The sequence below is a fragment of the Abramis brama genome (assembly GCF_963993115.1).
Source record: "Abramis brama genome assembly, chromosome: 14".
Classification (NCBI taxonomy): Eukaryota; Metazoa; Chordata; class Actinopteri; order Cypriniformes; family Leuciscidae; genus Abramis; species Abramis brama.
In genome coordinates this window covers 12,884,234-12,908,034 of record NC_139976.1, presented here as the reverse complement: position 1 = coordinate 12,908,034, position 23,801 = coordinate 12,884,234, and the positions used below count along the sequence as shown (strand labels likewise).

Sequence of the window (23,801 nt, the reverse complement as noted above, 5' to 3'; positions counted from 1 at the left end):
TCTATTTGATGTGCGTGTTCTCATCCAGAAGATGTATTTTCAGTTTTTTCTCATCTGCAATACGTCTCTAAAGACATTTCCTGTCAGATGTTAAATAGACAATTAGAGAACGTCTTTAAGATGTTTATGATTCAGAATGTATGTAAAACTGACTTTTTAAAGATGTTAGGCTATACAGCAGGTGCTTTCCAGATGAACCATCTTTAACAGACATCTTGGAGAAGTACGTGTGCTATCTTATTCCGACACGTTCCTCACGCCCCAAACTCGTAAACTCGAGGCTTAAAGAAAATCCCGGGCTTCCCAATCGTATTCATGACTTGTATTTATGGTGGGGCGCGTTCAACTCGTAAATAAGATCTGTCCGACATGACAAGTAGCACACCATCAGTCAGTCCTCCTGAGCAACAATGTTATACGAGACCATTTAAACTTAAATAATATTTAAAAATGCATGTAATAGGCTATACATTACATTTAAATACATATTACATTTTTAAAATGTTTATTTAGTTAGAGGATATAGGCTATACATTTTTATAGGCCAAAGCTAAATGTATAGCCTAACCTACTAATGAATTTGGATGCGTATAATTATAAATAAATAGCCTTAGTTTTCTCTTTAGTCTGTGATTTGGTCGAAATTTGTTGTGATTGCCAGGTGCACGAAGGCGGGGCAGTGGAGAAACAGACCACAATGAGGCGCTCGAGAACAAGCTTTCTAATAGCAGGACGCAGTGCGCGCGGCTCTGACAGCACAACATCAACCTAAATCCCGTATCTGCTGGTGTGGACCAATAGCACAGCTTCACAGTTCTCAGCATCACCAACCAAAGGAGACATCCAGCATCCCCAGACCTCTGGAGCGCCTACAGAGACCTCCGACAAGACGGGAAGATTGTTTTGTTTGATTAAAAGCTTATTATTTTTATTAGATTTTAGGCGTCCTGACAATCTTGAAATTAAATCTTTTACTTGGTGTGGCCGATTCTGCATCTCCTTGATGCGCAGTTTATCAAGGATAAACCCAGACAGCCATTACTGCGGCTCTTGTTTTGCCAAAGCATCGTGGAGGAGAGCAGATTCCTGTAAGTGAGCTGCATTTCATCGAAGCTTCTGTAATCATAGATGTTATATTTGGTTGATTGTTGGTCATATTTTCAAGGTTTTACAGTATTTATCGAGGAATTGTAAGCTGGTTTGGTAAACATTTATTTTGTAGATCTTTCTTTCTTATAATTGTATTGACGTGATGATGAAAATCAGTGTCGGTTATCTCTCGTGCTCATGTAAACATCACAGGGAGGATCTCAAATTTTCAGAACCTTGGACAGTGGCTGACATATTTCAGCAACAAATGCATTATAGTGGCGACACTAAAGTTTTTTTCTTTTTTCTTTTTCGTTTGTTAAATAATCTACAAACATGCATTGAGCGAGAATGAGATAGGCTGTTATACTACAGGTCCCGTTAAATTCAGATTTACGAACGGTGATACAGTGGGATCAGTATTTACAAGAGAGCAGTAAACACTGGACTCTGCCATGATGGCGATGTCTTTATTTATGTTCATTGGCGGGTTTGAGTTTGCTGTGTAAAATACAGGGTATATATACGTGGGGTGTCAATTGTTTTAAGTGTGGTAGAGCTAGATAAATCAAATGTTTTATTTTAGCCAAATGTACAGTTGAATACGAAGGATTCGCATGTTATTGTGTACATGTTATTGAGTGCGTGTCAAGAAATAAAGAATTCATGCATCTTACTTGAATCTACGTCACAATGCTTGTATGAGGCCTGTTTTCGACATAAAGAAAACAGTATAGTTCACATGTTCAGAATAGATTACAAAAATATCAATAATATTTCAATAATACGGACATTTTGACCTAAGATAATTATTTTGCCACTTGAGAAAACCCATTGTCCAATCATCTTAACATTAATAATTTAAGATTATTTTAATGGAAACAAAAGGCCCAATTGCCAAGTCAACATGCAGCATCACTGTTGTTAGGACACTACAGGTAGAATATTTGTAGATGACCAGCTAAAATAAAACAGATCAAATTCAACATCATAAATACAAGAAATATAAAATAGCAACTAATAGATCAATACAATAAAGATAATATGTACTCATATCATATTAAAAATGCATCTTTTAATCTGAAGAGAGCCTATAATGCAACATTATACTACATAGGCCTACAACATGCGTGCTGCAATTTAAAAAGTCTGTGATGCTAACATGTTAAAATCAAAATACGCACTTATACTATTGCTATCAGAAATGTGCCAGGAAAGTACCAATTTAATATGTATTTATATATGTTTTTTATTGTCTTGCAGGCTTTGCAGTGACAGAGTCCTCATCCATCCAGACATCATTCTTCTTTAAATAGAGCACCAACCTAAATTTGGATGTCTTACAGATTTAACTAGTCTCAGGAAGCAGTGGGGCTCCAGTTTGGCACCTTCTTTAGCTGACCCCTAACCTTGAGATTCAGATAACCCGCTCCCGGAATCATGGGAACCGTGCTATCGCTTTCACCCAGCTACCGGAAGGCCGCCCTGTTCGAGGATGGCCCGTCCACTGTGGGCCACTACACGGCGGTTCAGAACAGCAAGAACGCCAAAGACAAGAACCTAAAACGGCACCCGTTCATCAACGTACTGCCGTGGAAACGAATAGTAGCCGTCTCGGCCAAGAAAAAGGGGTCTAAGAAGGTGCAGCCTAACACCAACTACCAGAACAATGTTTCTCACCTCAACAATGAGAACCTTAAGAAGTCACAGTCTTGTGCAAATCTCTCGTCCTTTACGCAGGACCAGTCGAGTCCATCAAACCAAGGCTCCAAAAACTCCAATAACACGGCTTCCTCTGTCAAGAAGGCGCCTCTTTCCAACTCCAACATTGTTCCCGGGACACCCAAGAGGGTGATTGTCCAAGCCTCCACCAGCGAGCTACTGCGCTGCCTGGGGGAGTTCCTCTGCCGGAGGTGCTATCGGCTCAAGCACCTTTCCCCCACCGACCCCGTGCTGTGGCTCCGCAGCGTGGACCGTTCTCTGCTGCTGCAGGGCTGGCAGGACCAGGGCTTCATCACCCCGGCCAACGTGGTTTTCGTCTACATGCTCTGCCGCGACGTGGTCTCCTCTGAGGTGGCAACGGAGCACGAGCTGCAGGCCGTGCTACTGACCTGCCTCTACCTGTCTTACTCTTACATGGGCAATGAGATCTCATACCCTCTCAAGCCATTCCTGGTGGAGACCTCCAAGGAGACATTCTGGGACCGCTGTCTGTCCATCATCAACTTGATGAGTGCCAAGATGCTGCAGATCAACTCGGATCCTCACTATTTCACCCAGGTCTTTGCAGACCTCAAAAACGAAAGCCAGAAGGAGGAGGAAAGGAGTCGTCTGCTCATCGGCCTGGACCGGTGAGGAGGCTCTGGAGATGTCTTTGGTGGAACTCTTGTCTGGCATTTTGAAAAAAATGGATATTTCACCCGAAAATGAAAATTCCCTCATGTCATCAAACCTGTATGACTTTCTTTTTTTTTTCGTGGAACACAAAAGAAGATATTTTGAAAAATGTCTCAGTGTTTCTTAGTCCTGAGAATCAATGGGGTCCAATAGGGTTGTTTTGGACCCCATTGACTTTAACTGTACACTCTTGAAAATAAAGGTTCCAATGGGGGTTTTCACAGCGATGCCATAGACGAACAACGCTCAAAGAGCAATTTCTAAAAAGTGTGAAGGACATTTTAAAAGAACATTTTTACACTATAAAGAACATTTTGTGGAATGGAAATGTTCAATTAGTGTTAGAGGTTTTGGTTTCATTTTATTTTGATGGTCCCTTTAACACATTCTGTTGACTATAAGTAACGTTGCACCTACATGTCTATCAGCTCTCATTAGAGCATTAGTATTAGTGTTAGTAGAGCATTAGTAGACTGGTAGGGTTAGAATAAGTTGACATGTAGTTGCAAAGATACTTATAGTCAGTAGAATGTCTGTTTGAGAACCATCATAATAAATAGTTAGCAGATATTAAGCAGAAAGTCTACTAATACTCTAATGAGAGTTAGTTGACATGTAGTTTCAAAGTTACTTATAGCCAATTGAATGTTCAAAAGGGACCATCAAAATAAAGTGTTATCAAGGTTTTTCATGGAACCATCATTGCCAATAAAGAACCTTTATTTTTAAGAGTGATGTGGACGAAAACAGATCTTCTTTTGGGTTCTGCAGAAGAAAGAGGTTGAGCAAATGACAGAATTTTCATTTTTGGGGGAACTATCCCTACATGGGTGGACTAATTAATGGGATATGTTTCAGTGGATTATTCGCATTCATAAATATTATAGGAAGCAAAGGGTGATGCTAATGTTGTTTAAAAGGAGTAGTGATTCTTTCATTACCTTTAGCAATGGCAATTGGGTAATTTTGGACCTGAATAAAAAAAAAATGCCAGACTTGAGTGGACTAAACGCTCTAAAGTAGTGAATATTTAAAAGCACTGACCGAAAAGACTTCAAAAGACACAACGAGATAAAAAGAACAACACAACCATGAATGTGGACAGGACTTCTGGACACTTTGCACCAAGATCTTTGCCACCACTGTCAATAGAACTGGAGGTTGATTCACTCCTATGTCCATGAAACCGAACACACACTGAATGATAAACACATTGCTGTTGCAAATTATTTGTTACAGCCAATTGCAAAAAGGGAAGAGCGTCATAATGTCCGCAAGCCACAAACAAAGAATAAAGGGAAATGACTTTGAGGCCAGCATTGCACAGTGGCTGTTGATATAGAAGGTGAAGAGAGGTTGTCAGCACATTTGTAAGAAAGACCTACTTTATTTTCATCCATGATACAGAGTTAAACAGACCTCTCCTGTGGTTTACGTCTCTGAAGCTTTTTCATTTTTTAAAACAACTGTATTCATCTGAATGCACACACAACCTGGATGAAGTTAAGTACTTTGAGTTTTTTAAGCGACTGTATATGTGTTTAGGGAATGAAATCTGAAACAAAACAAAAATAGTTTATCTTGCTATGCCTGCTTCGATGAGCCATTGTTTTGTCATTTTGTTTTATACTCAGACTAGTTTCAACAGGGGGCTTCTGTACAGAAAAGCCTGTAAATGTATCAAAAAAACAGTGCCATACCTTTGATGGAAATCATGTAGGTCTAAAAACACATACCAAAGGCGGCAAAGTTCGGAACAGTAGGATTGTCATTAACAACAACAAGTATCTATCGGAACCGTAATTTATTGTTATTTATTAATTATTTTCACACATTTCTCTCTTGCATTTAGAGATTTTAGTAACGTGTTGTACAAAAAAAAAAAATGTGCAGAAATTAGTTTGATGGCTACCTTTTGGTGAGAATGAAGATTACGGTTAATGCACATTTGCATTCGAATGCATTATTCATGGCGATAACGCCTTATAAGAGCTTAGTTTAAAACCATTTTCAAATCTGAGAAACACCAAGGTAATTCATCATAGTGACAGATGATCGGTTTCAATCGAGGTTAAATACCTGAAACCAATTTCTCTGTGAAGTACTGTTGGGATGTTCAACATATCAGCACTGCAAAAGCAATCATGAGTGATTATCCCATGACAACACGTGCCAAACACAGACGGCATCGAGCTCCGGGCATTAAATTGGATGAGATGTGGTCTATTTCTGGAGATAAGCAACATATTTCTATCAGATTCACATTAAAGTACCAAACAATATTACAAACTGACATTTGCAGGCATATTGATGACATCAATCAAACTGGACATTGGATATTAGGGGATTGTGTGTTATATGATCTATTTGCCCACTTTAAAACATCTCAGCAGTGCTAAATTGTGCATGCTTTCTTTCAGTAGTTATGTATCTCTTTCTTTATAGTCAAAAAAAAAAAAGAAAAAAAAAGAATGTGACAGTCATATAAGCAAACATTATTACGTCTCTGTTGATTCATGCAAAAGCCTGTTCTTCTCATGATATGAAAGTGGGATGGATGGATTCTGTGCGACTGCTCGCCCTGCTGCATTGCTTTATGTGACTTTACGTGCCAGGAGAGGTTTGGATACAGGACTTGCACTTTTCTGTGAGCTATTTGTCTGAGGAGACCGCAGGGGTTTGAGGTTGTGGGGGTTGAAGTAGGTGAGCCCTATTTCACCGCTTGCCTGCTATTATTTGCCCCCAGCCCACAACAAACGTGCCATTTTTTTCACTTGCATCACAGAGTAGTCCTTTGAAACCAAGTAAAACACTTTAAAAAAAAGAGAAGTAAAAAAACTCCTGTCAAACTCTCTCTGTATCTGTTGTGTAATTCTTTGTAGAACTGAAAACAGTGTTACAAAAAAGGATTGCATGAGCGTGCGAGTGCGAGCGAATGTGTTTGTATCGAAGAATGTGACGTGTGTATGTTGATTTTCTAGGATCAGAGCATGGCCGTGCTTATTAGAGGGTAGGACTCTATAGTATCGGGCTAGAGTTTGACAGGCGGGCGGGAGGGAGGGTTTTGTTCTTTTAAAAAAGACGAAAATCTGTCGCTGTACATTTTTGCATCTTGTTTCTGCTTATTTTTATTTATTTTTGTACTGTGATGAAAAATAAAATGCACTGATCGTTAAAGATACACCACTGTGTGGTTGTTTGAGGAAGGTAGGTTTCAGCTGACATCACAAAAAAAAAAATATATATATTAACTGGACTCCAAATTGTACCTAGTCACATAGGTTGTTACTGTAGCGAAATGAAACCTGGCAGTTTACCAATATAACATCCTTTTTTTCAATTATGTGGTCTCATATGATCATAGATCGGTTTAGTTAGAATACTCATAGCTTCTTAAACAATAAAATTTTTCTACTATAATGGATACCACTAAAACTAAAAAATGATTTACAGTAAATAGGCCTACATTCTATTTTTAAATACTAACCTTAGCTTAACAGCGGAGTCATAAGTCTGTGCCATTTTAACTACTGTATATAGCAATATAATCATAATGTTGATTAAAGTGTCACTTTTTAGACATCTTAAGACGTCTGAGCACATATTCAGGAATAGTTTGTGCCTCTATATCAAAATCGACTATTATTTATAATTATATTATGTGAGTTTTTGAATGAATGAACAAACCCAATTAGGGATTGACAGCATCACAGGTGATGCACTGTATATATGAGTCGAAGACCTATGAAAAAAGATATAAAAAAACGTAGAGAAACGCCCACGTTCACCAGAATGAGTTGGCCTTTCCAAAGAGGTCTGTTTAGGACGAACCGATTCATTAGAATAATAGTAATTTCTTCCCTTTAAAGGTGAACTAAGTAACTTTTTTACCTTAACCGAACAGCTTCGGAGTCATTGGAATAGTTATATGACTTTTTTCGGGTTGAATGGTGGTCGTCTCGCACCCCCCAAGCGCCTGTGAGACGAAAAACTACCCTTGCAACTTTGGGCCGGCGATATCAGGTCTCGCGATGTAACAAATTGTTTTTCAGCAAAAAAATCTGCTAAAATTCTGTCATTATTGCGCTCCCTCACGCTGTTCGAACCCGAATGAAGAAGACGTTTTAAAGAATGTCCCATCTGCTTTGATGTCGTTGATCTATAGCCTCTGGTATCTGAGAGTCGCCAACGAGTTTTTCGACAGTGTTGTCAAATATCTATTCCGAAGCTGTAGGGGGAGCTCTACAGAGAAACCTGCGAGCAAAAAGCGAGAATACAGCGAAGAAATTCCCGAAACTGCATAGCCCTGCTTTAAAGTGGTGCAGGTATGACGTCACTTTGTAGGCCAACCGGCAATTAGCGTCACACTGGTTCCCTCGACAAAAACCCAATAGGATTTTTCCATAGGCCTTTGGATTATCATAAAAAACAAGCTCTGTGATCAACAAAAGTTTATGATACTTACACATTTTGCCCATCAAGATAAAAACACAGATGAACACAGCTTTTATGAATTTTGAAGCCTAAATGCAGTCACCAGAAGTAAAAAGCTAAAGCTAGGCTATAAACTACTCCCACGTCACCATCACTAAGCTTCCCAGAAAGTTTGAGTTAGAATAGTTTATGAGAGCACAATTATAAACATAACAAGGCTGTAAAAGCGAACTGAGCTTAAAATTTCAGCGTGATGACGTTTAATCTCCTCGACTTTAGCCACTTGTTAGTCCCATTTAGCCACTTTTTAGCCACCACCTTTTTCAAGACACGTTACAGCTTCAAAAAAATCGCAAGTGGACTAATACTGATGTACTTTATGACATAGAATAAAACTTGAAAGTGTCTTGAGCTTGTGTTAACCACATGTAGACCTTATTTCAACCATTTAACAAAAACCTCATTCAAAAAACTCATCGACTTCGGGAGGGACGATGGGACCGGAAGTGCTAAAATGCTAACTCGTTTCCGCGTTTTGGCTTACAAAGTGATGTCACTCCTGCACCACTCTATTGTGAGGTTGGCTATATCTGAGGCCCAGTTTACATTTGGATGATACTAAGAGGCAATTTAAATGACACCATTTTCAAATAAAAAAGGAAGACTTTTTATGCGTTTTGGCCGTTAAATTACACGACAACGGCGTTTTGGTGGCATGAAAACGCAAACTTTTCAAAACGTGTTTCAACGTGCAAGTTTTTGAAAACGACACCCTTTTCATCTCCGTGTAAACTACAAAAACGTGAATCTGTGACAACGGTGACATCATGCATGCATATTACGTGTTTTGTCTATAAGCTTTTTTTTTTTTTGCAAATGAAAGGATACAGATATTAACAGTAATAATAATTAATAATAACAGGCATACGGACATCATCACAAGTTGTTATAAGAATTACACAAATCAACACAATATAACATTTTGTCATCATGAAACATTAAAGGTTCCTCACAACAGACTCAAGGATATGTTTTCGAAGGCTTTGTGTTCAAAGGATTTGACATTTTCTTAAACGAAGTAAAAAGGGACTTTATATCAGAGGAGAACATTCTAAAACTGGGATTACTGTGAATGGTTTGGGCTTTGGGAAGATGAAATTTACCCAGAAGATAAAGTAATACTGTAGTAAAAGAATGCGTATATGTGAGCGGGCGCATAGTTTTTCAAAGTGACATCGCCAAATACTTGTCTGGCATTCATAATACAGATTTATTAGTTGTTTTCACAGATCCGTGTGAACGGGGATCATTTTGATAACGTTGTCATCTGTACAAAGAAAAAAAACATTTCCGTTTTTAGCACATCGTTGTCATGTAAACGTACCCTAAATACAGGTGTAAACGGGGTTTGAAATGGCTTTGCAAACAAGAAAAAAATGTAGGGCGGGACTTGATTTTGTGATTGGATCGTAGATGGCCATTGCTGTGATGTCATTTGAGTGACAAGTTGTCCCGCCCAACACACGAGTTTTAAAATAAAATGATGTGTACGGATAAATAAGTTATAATAAATACTGCAATATTCCATAAACATAAGGATTGTCAATTTTAATTTCATGGTGACTTGTATTCAGAACAGTAATAAAGATCATTCATACAGATGCTAGATCTCCATCATGAACTTAAGAACTATTATTAAAATATCCACGTAGTGTGATTGCTGTCAGTGGATGTGCTGTAGCCACGCCCACAGCCGAAATGATTGACAGGTTCAATCGTCGCCATCAACATCCCAGCGGCAAACAGCTGCTCTCCCTGGATTTGTAGCCATGTGCGGCAAATCAATGAAATAATGACAATATATCAGTGCGATGGAGCAAATGCCTCGGAGTAGACACTTCAAGGGCATGTTTATTTTCACGAGCAGATATTTGGTACAGCGTTTACTTGATTAAAAAAACAAACTTATGATAAATCAGTACTAAGATTTCTATGCAATATAATTAGTTTTTAAAGCGTACTTGTTTGGTTTCCATATAATAATATTCATTTCTGTAAATTACTAATGGTTAATTATTGCATTAATATACATATGAAAAGCTATTTTTAAACAAACACTATAAACTGGATTCCCTTTTTGATTTGGTCCAAGCATTCCAACATTTTAAAACATTTTAAAATATATTAATTAAATAAGAGAAATATAAAAATTAGGCACATCATTTGATCAGATCAGGCTAATAGGTAAAATTACAACAAAGAACATAAAAAAATCTGGGAACTGAAATTATTCGGCACTTGGAATCACTGGGGATCATGACAAGAAGAAAAGAAATTATTATATATTAAAAAATGGTCATATATAGTATGTCTATCACTTCCAGAACAAAGCACAAAAATAGGCTGGATTGTATGCAAACGAACAATCATATAACTCCTATTATCAAGGTAAAAGATCATTTACACATTGTCAGTACGTTTCAGATTTAGTGTTTGATTCAAGAAAAATAGACCTTTAAAACTTTTAGAAAATGCTGTTAGTCCATTTATCTCCTTGCTTTTAACTATTGAGGTAAGAAACGGGGTTGTCCGACAGTACTGTGTGTTCATGCTTTTACTGACACACTTTACCAATCCAGGCTAATAGTCAAGAGAGTGAACAGGGACTGAGGAAGAGGATAAGAGAGTGTAGAGAGAGAGGGACAAAACATAAATATTCCTTCCAATGCAAAAGCATTTTAAAGGGAGCACCTGTTTGCAGCAAACATGAGCAATAAAGCAAAATGGAGATTATGTGATCATCGTTCACATGCAGACCGGCCGATCACTTGCTCAAAAAGATATCATCGACAAATCGACAAAACTCGCCATCGAATCCACTTTACCCCATTTTAATCACATGCAGTGGAACATCCCTGACACTACTGATAGAAGCTTAGTGATATTTTTGGCCACGAGAAACGATCCTAATTAACTGATAAAAAAAGATCTCTAGCTACTAGCCATGAACAAAACAATAAAACAATTATGGGAAAACAAATGTATGCAAAAACCTGCTTAGAAATGAAGAACAGCAGTCAGTTTTTAGTTTGGCACTTTCTTTGTCAGTTGCGAAAGCTTCAAACTGGGTCAGACATCTTGGGAGTTTCCACTCAGAACTCTGTTGATTTTGTTCTATGAATCAACACTGCTCTCTTTCTCTCTTATTTGAACACATTTATACACATAAATGTGCAAATTCGTAATATCAGAGCTTGCTAATTATGGAACCTAATTGAACAACTGGTTGCCTGTTCTTCAAAAAGGATGACTTTGATGTTTGGAGGATTTTTATTATCTCGTGGTTTTTGGTGACAAATGCATTTTTGGCTCATGTAAAATGGCGACTACTTTGAATTCAGTCTTTGTAAACATTTTTTTTTTTTTTTTTAAATTGAATGGCTTTATCAGTACAGAAATGACTTTTTTTGCAATAAACCAGTGAGGGTGAGTGGAGGACCACTATTGGCGGCAGGGTCTATTATGTAATAAAATGGCAATTGAAAATAACAGTCGCCATCACTTCCTGCTCTGTGCCGCCCCATCTGATTCTATTCCAAGATATGTGAAATATGTGAATAAATGACAGTTCTCCGCCTACCTACATTATATATATATAGTGCATACAGTACATTACATAAGCTATATCAAATATGACAGTATCCGTATACAACGCGCTATAAATGACCAGCTATATGCAGAAAAATAGAATGGTTTAAATTACGAGAAAGTTTAACGCTCCTCTAAGAGCAGTTGATGAGTTTAAGGATATGATCAACACATCCCGCTCAAGAACATCTGATCAAATTCAGCAGCAACCACAGGACTGCTTATGATCTGTGCAATACGTCGAGACACAAGCAGAGCTGTTCTTCATCCTGCAAGAAGCAATGATCAAAAACCAACATATTCCCTTTCAAGGAAAAACCTCAAAACACAAGCAAGATACTTTTAAAACCCTTCGTATCCTGTTCCTCATAAATATTACATTTATGATTACCCATCATTTGGTAGTAATGTTTAATAAATACACAGAGCTGGGTCTAGTAAATCATCTCCGAGGGTCTATCTCACTACCTCCGTTGTCATCTTGTAAATAATCTAAACTGAAGTTTGGAATTTAAGGATTAATTAAATTAAATATTCTGCCTTGCCTGTCTTCAGGTAAATTTGGTATGGCTTCATTTCTGAGGTTCAACTCAAACGTTTTGACTAGCACAAAACAGATACCCTGCTGTCAATGTCCTGTTAAAGGGATCGTCTGGGATACCCGGCCCTCTAGTTGCCTGGCACTGAGAGAATGTATCCCGATCGGCTCTTGGTGAAGTCTGGCTGTGATTGGTTGATCTTGGTTTCCACAATGACAGTGCACTTCCTCCCATTCATACTGCAGTGAATGGGGCTGAGGATGTTCACCTGTAGCTTCCTCTTCTCACTAGAAACAGAGAGAGAGAGAGAGAGAGAGAGAGAGAGAGTGAGTGTCATTGCAATACTCCATATGTTCTTGTTTGGGTCCACAGAGCTCTGTGTGCTTGTCTCATCTGGTTGGCTGTTTCTGGGTGGATGGGCATTTTACACCAGACTGTCTCGCTTAGGGGATCAATGAAGCACAAGAGTAATTGGTTGAGAGCGAGAGTGGCTGAGTTTTTAGAGAACGGTGAATGGAAAACTAAAAGTTCGACTGTAACACACACACTCTGCATTTTAAGTCAATAGATCTAACCACTAAAAGCCTCGTTACACCCAGAAAACCCATTAGCTCCATTTATATATATAGAATTTCCACTAGTTTTTCGACTTGTTTTATTTAAACAAAGCAAAAATCTGGGTTCCAGTGAGGTAATTACAATGGGAGTGAATAAGGCCAATCCGTAAATGTTAAAATACTCACAGTTTCAATAGTATAGCCACACAACATAAACATTATGTGTGTTAACATGATTTTAGTGGAAACAATAGTTTACTAACCTTTTTTCAGAAGTTTAGAACCTTTTTTTTTACATGTTTAACATAATTAATGTGCAGTAAATGCTTTTATAAAAAATATCGGCACATTTCTGCATTTAAATCTTTTAAGACATTTACTTTTAGTGTAGGTGTTTAACTTAATAAATGTCAGCAATTCTGTCAAACACTGAGCTTACCAACCAAACCCAGAATATTCCTTAAATAAACTCGCATGAAGAATTCTTTAACAATATGAAGGTTTTATCTTTGTGTTTATTATAGTAGAACCAACATCTTCTAAATTAGAAGTCTGATTCAGAAGAGTGACCTTTACCAGGCAGCTTATGTAAGAAATCCTGCAGATGATAAACTCTCCATAAGTTACTGTACCAGCAGGTTGCTCCGCCAGATGTTTCTATGGCAACCCAGTGAACCCCATCATTTGGTAGGGCTGCTCCAGTCAACCAGCATCAATCTCCCCTATCATTCACAATCTTATTCAAGGGTGTGAAAACTCTGTATTTACTCATTGTACTAGGTATACAGTACAATCCCTTCAGCTTCCTGTTGAGGCAGGAATGAAAGGTTACTCGAATTGCTTGGGGTTTAGTTGAGTTTTGATTGTAGCAGCAGGGAACGGCATGAAGACTGTAGATTTCCCCATACTGAGAGTCTCTCTGTGAGCCGGTATTTCTCACACAGTGCTGGTCGAGCAGACGGCTCTGCATGGCCCACTGGAAAATCAATTCTTTCCAGCCCTCCTCTCCCCTGTGCCTGTGCCCTTCACGCCAACTGACTCACCACCTTTGAGGCCTGCTCTGCTACCCAGAATAGAAGGAGTATTAAGGGAAGGTAAAAGGGGGAGGGGAAGTGAGCACTCAGGAGATGCAGAGGTAACTGGTAAATACAACTCAAGCCCATTTGTCTAGTGCCAGACAGCATCATGACTGTGTCCGTATATATCTCTACACTTTCACACGTTATTCTGGGATTCTTCAGTTAGGGGGAAATTTCAAATGAAACCAACAAAAGTACTTTTGACACTAAAATCACACAGCATGCGTGTGTGCGTGTGTGTGTGCGTGTGTATTAGTGCTCTCAATCGATTTAAAAAAAATTAACTAATTAAATCGCACATTTTTACTGTAATTAATCGTGAATGATAAAACCAAACATTTTAGATTGTAATAATTTCACATTTAATCTTCAAATTAATGTAGCAACTATATAAAGACAGTAGCCTATAGTTTAAATATGTAATGGCATCTTTTTATGAAAGAAGGCATCACCAATACTGCTACTGATGTCTCTATGAAACTGATTTTTTTCCCTCAATTTTAGCCATTAATTATAGACATTCAGCATTACAGTATAATTGAAAGCTATCATTTTCTAACATTTCTTAGGCTTTAAATAATATAACAACTTTTAATTTTAGTGAACTTAAAACAATCCTCACATAAATCCATTATAATAAATTTCACATTTACCTGTGCCCTTCAATATATATGAGCATTTTTTTTTTCTACTGGCCAAGTCCGATTTTTAACTTGCCCTGTCAAAATGCACAAAAAGTTATCGTTTTCATTGTTTTTGACCCATGTAACCTTGTAAACAGTGCTTTAAGATTTTTAGGTAGGTCTAACAGGTAGGATACCCAACATACCTGTAAATTAAATAAAGTTATCAAACACTTCACTGCATAAATTATAAATTAAATATATATTAATCCTTCTTAAAGCTACAAACGTTATTCAAGAGCAATGAGTGGTTTTCTCTGTCTTTTGTTCTTTGATTAACGTTAATCACAGACATCACAGCAGTGAGTTTAATAGGCTGCCCCACTTTAAGACCTGATGCACATGATGCGGATCTGACGCACATCCTATTTTTTTCATACATTTATTTTCCGTACATTTACATACATTTAAGACTTCATTTAACTAATTTAACTGTGCTTGCGAGGATACTCGACAAAATGGGCATTTTATAATTTTGTCTGTTTTTGTCCATTCAAGCGTTGTTTGAAGCGGCTTTCTGTGCGCACGAGCCGTATCGAGTCAGGTTTTTAAAATTATTTATATTAGTTTTACAATGGGAAACCCTGTTTTATTTAATGCAGCAAAATTCATCAAGTTTAAAGTGTGACAGTGTCTCCAAATACTTTTGGACCACTTTATATTAAAATGACCATCATTGAACTGTAATGCTTTGGTTTTTTGTGTACTTGTTATAAACATGCATCCAATAGAGCAATAAAGTTTAAATAAATATTTTCTCTCTCAATGTCCATGAGGAGGTCAGCAGGCCAAAAAGAGGATTTTCTTCATGTAAAAGAGCCCTTACTGACAATTTCTATTCTACTGCCACAACAGCAGATGCAACTGAGGTTCAGAAAGGTGTTAAACGGTCTCTTATGATCACTATTCTGCATCTGTATTTATCTGCAAAGCAATTTTGGCTCTAGTATATTTTGTGGGTCGAGGAGAGAGGGGAAATGGGAGGAGAGAAGAATGAATGTGTGTCTGCAACAAAGTCACGCCCCACCTACAAAAATAGCAGATATGCCCTTGGGCTAATCCGTCTTCACATCCTCAAAAAAAGAAGAAAAAAAAGAAGCTAAAAAGTATTATGCTTGCTGTGCACTTGAGAGAAGAGAGGCAGCACCGCAGCATCCTTCACTTCATACCGCCCCACTCCAGTAATCAGACTGCACTGCCTTCCTCACACACACACACACACACACACACACACACACACACACACACACTTAGGCTGGAAGCACCTTTTTGAGGTTGCTATTATTAAACCTTGTCCTAGGGATAAGAACAGAGAGCACATATTGTGATAGTGTAGGTGTTTTTTTCACCATGATCCTTAAATAAAAATAAAAAAACATGGAATAAAATCAGTCAAATTATACCTCATTGATTCATTAATGAACAATTAAGCTTTGCTACATTTAATTTTCATTGGCATTTAGTTGATTTTCAATGTGTGAAATCTACCAAAAGGAGCATGACGTTCATTGAAGCACCAGCACGTATGATGAATAAGCCAAGTAGATAGATTACTGTAGAAAATATAATAATGTGTGCAGTAAAGCCTGCCCTCTAAAACTACTATTTATCAAACACAAGCAGAAGCTTTAGCTTCTAATATGTATCAGATCAGTGGCAGGGCTTCGTTGCCTCTGCTCTTTTTCACAATTTTAAGCTGTTAAGGAGGAGATTACAAAGTAGGTCATTTAGAAGAACAGGGAGAAAAGGCTTAGCAAGAAGAAATATTGATCAAAGCTGGGGCTCTTCTCAGAGAACAGCAGGCATGAATTCAAAAGAGGCAAACGAGAGTGAGGAGGGGAAAAGAGATAGTGTAGTGAAAATGAGAGAGCAAAAGAATAGGACAGGGAGGAAATAATGGACGGCAAAGAGGCCAGCCCTACAGGGAATACCGGAAAAATGTGTCAGGTAAGCTAAAAATGTGCTTCATGTGGTAACATCTAACCCCTTATTTACACTGCAAATGTCTGCGGCGCATCACGGCTCCTACATGGCTGCCGGATCTGAATGCTTGTGTTTATACCATCCTCGACACGCCACGTTTCAGAAGCGTCCCAGAAGTGGCTCTCCGCACTGCTTCGCGAAAGATAGGCGCCTAGTCTATTTTTGACGGACGCCGCGTCCAAATGCCAGTGTTCTCCTCCTGCTCACAGGCACTGTATGTGAAATATAGATACAAGAGAATTGATGATGTATTTTAAACGTCTAAAACACAGCTACAAATCTTTTATCCTTGTCGTTCATTGACTTTTAAGTGTATTAACTTTGTCTGTAGGCTTCAGCACAACAAAGTAGGACAGCAACACAGCAATACAACAATAAACACAATTAAACCACCATTTAACCAACTTAACCATGGTAGAACCCCAAAAAAGAAAAACAACGTTAGACAGGTAAATCTTGTGTACTCGCAAATCCATTTGCTTTGCTTCTGAAATGCTCCTGGTGTGAGCTGGCGCCGCGCGGAGGATGGAACAAAACCTTGCCGTAATGCGCCGCAGACATGTGCCACAGACATGTGCAGTATATGTAAGGGTACATTAACATGACAGTGATGCACTAAAAACAGAAAAGTTTTCCTTAGTGTTTTCTGCGTTACAGACAGCAATGTTGTCAAAACGATCCCAGTTCAAACGGATCCACGGAAACGACTAAAAACGCTGCATTGCATGCCAGGCCAGTAGTTGGCGATGCCACTTTGTAAAGAAACACTACGAATCAATCATGATCTTTTGGATACAATATTACAATCTGACTGGTTAAAACGGCTTTTAAAATGTGTCAAGCAAGTTAATCAACATGCCTCTAATATGTTAAATCATATTTAACCTATGAACCCATTTTTCCTATGGAATATCAGCAAGATTTCAAGCTTAACAGACACCTGCAGATTTGCTCACTGACTAAAGACAGACCGCTGTGTTCCAGTAATCAGCAACTGAAGTTACAGACAGCAGGTGTTGATATGAATCAGTAATATTTGGTGGTAAATTTGCTGATAGTGTGCAGATACACTTACTGTTGAGAGTTCACAGAGATCAAAGTGGACCCGAGATTACCTGTGCTGAAGGTTTAGAATCAATAGAACTAAATCTGATGAACAGCAGGTATGTAGGGTGCAGTATGGACCTAATAATTTGAACATCTTCCAGACTTCTCTCCCTTTCTCTGCGAAGGTTGAGGAAAACCATTCACTGATTCACAGTAGACAATCTGTTCCTCAATGGTCAAACTACAATAGGACAGATGCCCCATGAAAATCAGCACACTTTTACAAACACCACCAATTGTTATATACCCTGCTGGCTACTGAGGAGACAATGTCACTTCCTAAAAGAATCCCCATGGGAGCTTTATAATCAACAAGACATTTTTTGGGACAATACCCTGGGTACATTTCTGGTCACTCAAAGTCATATAAAAATAATCCTGACTGGTAATGGGAGACACTTTTTAAAAACCAACAAGCTAATATCATGATATTAAGGCCTAATAGCAGGAAATCAATAGTGTTAATGCAGATTTCCCAGAAGCAAGGACAGCTTAGCACTTCATTTGCAGCAAGAGGCTGTTGCTTGATCCAAGCGTGACTTACCAAACGTCCAGATAATGTCTATATAGCCATAAAGCTCCTTACTGTCATTCATCAGCTTCTGACCATCAAAGTAGAGCCTCAGCAGAGGATCACTGCAAGAGGGTCAGGGTAGGTGACAAGTGAAAGAGGTTAGTTAATAAGAGATGATAGAGATGTGAAGAAAGAGAGGATAGACCGAGGAACTGAGAGGTTGAGTGAGGATGAAGGTGCTATGAGTGATTTCAGATGTTTTGCTAACTCCAGACCATTCTCCAAAACCAAGCTTGATATCAGCAAAATGAATGACAGAAAGAGGTTGACTGGACAGAAGAGAGATCGACTGTTTTTCTTATTGACTTAAAAGGCTTTTTCTTTGACTAATGTATTTCTAGCATATACACTACCGTTCAAAATTCTGGGGTCAGAAATATTTTTTAAATGGTTTTGAAGTGCACCAAGGCTGCATATATGTAATTTAATAAAAAAGAATAGTAAAAAATTAACTTTAAAATGATTTTGTCTTGTGATTGCAAACTTTTCCGCAGCCATTACTTCAGTCACATGATCCTTCAGAAATCATTCTAATATTTGGTGGTAGAAAGGAAACATTTATTAGCTATTATTAACTGTGCTGCTTAATTTTTAATTTATTTATTTATTTATTTTTGTGGAAACCGTGATACAATTTTTTAGGACTTTTTGATGAATAGAATGTTCAAAGGAACGGCATTTATTTAAAACAGAAAAAAACATATGTAACATTATTGATGTCTTTACTGTCACTTTTGATCAATTTAATGTATCCTTGCTGAATAAAAGCAAAAATTACAAAATTACAAAATGAACTAGCAAATATACACATTAATTAGCAGATATACAAATTAAAAATGTACACTTTTTCCTCTTGGAAAACTCGACCAAAGTATTGATGACTCATCCTGCACTACACTGATTTTCATCCAATCAAACGTTCTCTAGAATGAAAATGTACCTCCTTCTAACATCACCTAAAAAAAGACTAGTACGGCTAAATATAACAATTGTGTGTGCTTTTAAATTAAATTAAATTCCTGCATTTCAATTAAGGAAGCAAACAGGAAGTAAAATAATATTCTAATTTCATTCAATTGAATTAAATCACGTAGAATTCAAATATAAATTCATATAACTTAAATAAGTTTAATTTTTAAAATGATGGACTACACTACACCATAATGTACACTATATACATAGAAAAGGCAAAAAGCCAAAAAATAGCACGAATAACTGTAATAATGAGTATTGTAACAGTAACAAAAGCAAAATAGTCATAATAACAGCTTTAGAAATAGCATATGTAATTGTAAAAGTAATAGTAAAAATAATAGTAGCAATTACAAAGACAGAAACTGTAATTATGGTAGTGGTGGTAAAGACAGCTACACAAACGTAAATGTATAAGCATTTGGTTATGTTCAATTAGTGATTGGAGAAAAATTAGAGGACGGTAAAGGAATAGGATGTGAGGTAAAATGGCTGTGGAGACATTAGATGCAGAGCAGGTGAGAGTCACAGACAATGAGCCAACGAAGCATCCTCCCATTATCACATCTCTGGCTGGTTGGAACACAGAGAGTGAAAGAATGTAAGACACAAGGGCAGTGGGGGTGGAGCGGTGAGAGAGAGCGAGCGAGACACAGCAATGCAGAGCTAGCATAGGAGAAAGTAGGTCAGATTCATCCACTCCAATTCAAACGCACACAAGCACGCAATATCATAGCCATCCACCAACACCCCAACATCCATTTAAAACCTCCAACCAGTTCGTTAGCTAAGCCTTTCCCTCCATCAGTTCAGTTCAGGATGGCTAAACACACAAACACATCCAGCTCATTAGATAGCAAAACAAGCTTAACTTGACAGAGAAACAGCAATTTACTGTACATACTTGATGTATTTGAATTTTCTCCAAAGGGAATTTGGAGAAAATTCTAAGGACAAAGTAGTTGGCAGTACAAAAATATGATATAATATATAATATATAAAATATAATAATATATAAAATTAGATTATTTTGATATTGAATGTATACTCTATAAACCACAGATTTATTTTGAAGCAACACTGTCCAAAAGTGACCCCAGTGGTGAAGTTTCCTCCATGAGCTCATTGTGTTTTCGAGTGCTGTGTACATTCATTACTCATGGTAATGCTGCATGACTGTTAATTAATTGTTCTGATTGATTGCTATGTTGTGCCTGACTGTTTAGTGTTCAATGTTTTATGTCTGGGATTGTTGTTGCTCCACCTACTGGACTGGATGTTGAAGTGCAATGGCGGTTGCTACAACTTTACCGTAATTGTAATATTGTTACTGTAATCGTAATTTACCGTTACTGTAATATTGTTTATAATATTGTTATTACTTTTAATGCAATGTAAAAAAAAAGGCTTAAAATGCAAAAACTTTGTAACACATTGTATATTAATATCGGTCAAAAGAGGTCGGTAAGATTAAAAAAAAAAAAAAACATATATAATACTTTCATTCAAAAGGATCAAAAGTGACACATTTCTAATGTAAATATATAGTAAAGACACATTTATGCTATAAAACATTTCAAAGAATCCTGGAAAAAAAAATGCCATGGTTTAAACAAAAATATTTAGCAGCACAACTGTATTCAACATTGATGATGATAATAATATGAAATGTTTCTTAAGCAGTAAATAAGCATATTAGAATGATTTCTGAAGCATCATATGACTGAAGACTAGAGTAATGATGCTGAAAATCCAGCTTTGACATCACAAGAATAAATTACATTTTGAAATATTTTTTAAACAGTTATTTTAAAACAGTTATTTTAAATTTCAAATATATTTCACAATATTACTGTTTTTACTGTATTTTTGATCAAATAAATGCAGACTTCTTTCAAATAAAACTGTATCAACTCCAAACTTTTGAATGGTAGTGTAAATGCACTATAAAAACATAAAATATTATAATAAATGTCTCTTTTATGTCAATAGTGTTAGTGTAGAATAAAAGGTTCCACTTGCCTTAAAACTTCAAATTGTGTAAAAATCTAAAGTAAATTGTATTGTGACTATTACACAATTATCACATGCATTATACTTCACTAAAAAAACAAATGCAGAGGGAACTTTACCACTGAAGCGTGTGTAAATGCACACTAGATTGCAAAATCCCACTTATTTGTTTCGCTCGGATGGGGTGAAATGAGTTTTCCCTCTGCAGGCTACTGTAAGCGACTAATTTACATACGAATTCCAGTATAATCACTGCAACAGGCAATTCATAGCAGCCTTTACCTTGAAAGGGTAGGCAAATGGAGCTATTTAGAGAAGCATCTCTCTCTCTCTCTCTTACTCATTAGTATTCTAAACCGGCAGGCCAACTAATGGACTAAATATCAGACAGACATGGATCGTCTAGTTGCTATGGGAACTGCATCTGCAGCACCAAGAGTGAGGTGAGGTGAGAAATACAGAGGAAAAAATAAACACATGGAATGAGAAACAGACCTAGTGCATGCAGGCTCAGAGAAATAATGGACAAAACAGAAGAAGGAAAAGCAAAAATTAAGCACTGGAAGGACAAGAGGGATAAAAACTGGACAATCTGGAGGCTGAAAGAGCGTTCAGCATGAAGGATGACCTTGCTGAAGGACACAATGATTGCAGCCAGCACCTCAACACAGAGTCACTGGCAACAGACTAATGAGGCCTGAAAAAACGTTCGCATTATTGTGCGCATTTATAATACAGCACATTAGGCACAGAGTAGCTTCCTGCCCAGCTCGATGCTGTATCATTCCCGTTTCTCATTACACTGGCGCTAGAACACACACTTAAGCCAGCCAGTGACTTTAGAATTAGAAACCTGATCCCATCAATGGAAGAAATTCACTTATGCCTCTACTCGGAAACTCTTCTCTCAGAGTCATGATTGATTTATAAAAAGAATGAAAAGTGCTGCAGCACAAATTACGGTCTGGACAGAGACACTCTTATTATTGGTATATTTTGTGTTTTCTACACTGACAACATAGGTTTATGGAGATTATTGTAATTTTACAAGAAAGAAAACGATTAGCCAGACTGTAATGTACAATACAAAGCAAAAGGTTTGGGGTTGGTAAGATGTGTTTGGATGAAGTATCTTATGCTCACTAAAAAAAAATATATTTTTTTTTAAATAACTGTTTTCTATTTCAATTCATTTTAAATTGTAATTTATTGGCAAAACAAATGGGTTTGATTTAACTTGTTAATTGTCACACAAATAGAAAAAGGGTAGTGAGGAAGTGGCCAGAACCACTATTATCCCTGTCCCATCATGCCTTATCAACCTCAGGACTACTGCTGGACTACTGAGGATTGCTGTAAATTCCTCTTCTCTCTCACACAAACACACATATTCAGAGTCTTTGTCTAACAGAGTTACAGAGAAGTGCAGATTTGAATCAGGCCCAGTTTGGTTAGTGATGGGATGGAGGTCATTCTGAGGCACTCTGGGTAATAAGCACGCAGAAAGTGATCAAAGAACAAACGGGGATCAATAAAGAGTAATGGCATGTGATTTTGCTGAGTTGAGAGATTAAACAAAGAGAGAAAAAAAGCAATAAAGCGAAGCCCAGAAGCCAAAAGAGCACTGAACCTGAAGGATGATTTCATATCAGTAACTGCTGATTATTGTGTAAGAGCATTTCAATGACCCTTGTGACCTTCTATATGCATGTCAATATATAATTACAGTGGCAGGAAATGAAAAGCCCCACACTTGCTTTCCCACTGCCTGAAACACAAGTCTTTGCCCCCCTAATCCTTAACGCTATAATGATGTCAGAGGTTCAGAAACGACACTCACTCAGACATCCAAACTCCTGGTCACTCTCCCAGGAGCTTTGAAACAGGATTTGAGTCCAAAAGGCACCATTCATTCCCTCAGAGAAGTGTAAAAAGGAGACAGACTTAATGGATTCCTGTAGAGAACTCTTTCATTTAATTTCACAGGGCCTTTTAGTTCAAGCTACAGTGATCAATAGAGACAAGGGTCTTCATTCAGATGAGACACTAGCTGAGCTGACACCAACACCTTTGTTTCGAGCCCAATTTAAACAGATTAGACCAACACACTGGATTTGGCATCTCGCAGAGGAATTCCCTCTTTTGAAAGAGTTACACAGGCTAATAAAGGAGACTCAGGACTTTTCTTGCTGCAACAAAGTAGTCAACAGAACCTCAAGACTCGAAATAGTGTAGCTAATCCTGATCTGGGTCTTCACACGTTCTGTTTAGTGCATGAGTGAAGCGCTCCTTGATAACTGTGACAGGATGAGTGACAGCTACGGTGATGCGGACAGATGTGTGCGAGCGTGTGCGCATGTCAGCCAGAGAGTGTGTGGGTGTGTATCTGTCGGGCTGTGGCTCGAATCTCTTTGAATAATGCTTAAAGGCAGGTGTGATAGCTGGAGCGATGAGGCATTCCCTCTGTAGAGAGAAAGAGGTGCAGTGCTTCCTGTGTGCTGTGCATGCCAATGATGAAGAGCCCGGTTAAAAATAGAGCTGCAGTCACACAATCTTAAATATTTAATCTCCTACATCTCATCCCTGGAAAAGAAGAGAGAAAGTAGGGTAGGATAAGAGAAATATTGAGCCTCCACAGGCAGCATTTTAAAGGGATAGTTATTATGAAAAAAATTAATTGTCATTAATTACTCACCCTCATGTCATTCAAAACCTGCATGACTTTC

General features: G+C 37.7%; 2 protein-coding genes across 3 annotated transcripts in view; one reads left to right on the top strand and one right to left on the bottom strand.

The window, feature by feature from the left end:
* Positions 1–805: 805 nt before the first annotated feature.
* cdk5r1b (cyclin dependent kinase 5, regulatory subunit 1b (p35)) lies at positions 806–6,338 on the top strand. 2 transcript variants are annotated; one of them, XM_084134877.1, is made up of 3 exons: positions 811–1,088; positions 2,353–2,730; positions 2,830–4,506. In XM_084134877.1, exons 2-3 carry the CDS (start codon positions 2,530–2,532, stop codon positions 3,442–3,444), a joined length of 816 nt encoding a protein of 271 aa, XP_083991003.1. In that variant the 5' UTR covers positions 811–1,088; positions 2,353–2,529; the 3' UTR covers positions 3,445–4,506. The 2 variants fall into 2 exon arrangements, with proteins under 2 accessions (XP_083991002.1, XP_083991003.1); XM_084134876.1 differs by having other exon boundaries at positions 806–1,088; positions 2,353–6,338.
* A 4,985-nt stretch (positions 6,339–11,323) lies between these two features.
* The window catches only part of myo1d (myosin 1D), a 61,470-nt gene continuing 48,992 nt past the window's right edge, over positions 11,324–23,801 (bottom strand). Inside the window, exon 22 of the mRNA XM_084134875.1 lies at positions 11,324–12,394. Coding sequence (XP_083991001.1) covers positions 12,238–12,394 — 157 coding nt within the window. The 3' untranslated portion in view covers positions 11,324–12,237. The remainder of the gene's footprint in view (positions 12,395–23,801) is intronic.

Bases quoted from the DNA above. Each gene is read 5' to 3' on its own strand.
- cdk5r1b (XM_084134876.1), top strand. From the start codon at position 2,530: ATGGGAACCGTGCTATCGCTTTCACCCAGCTACCGGAAGGCCGCCCTG.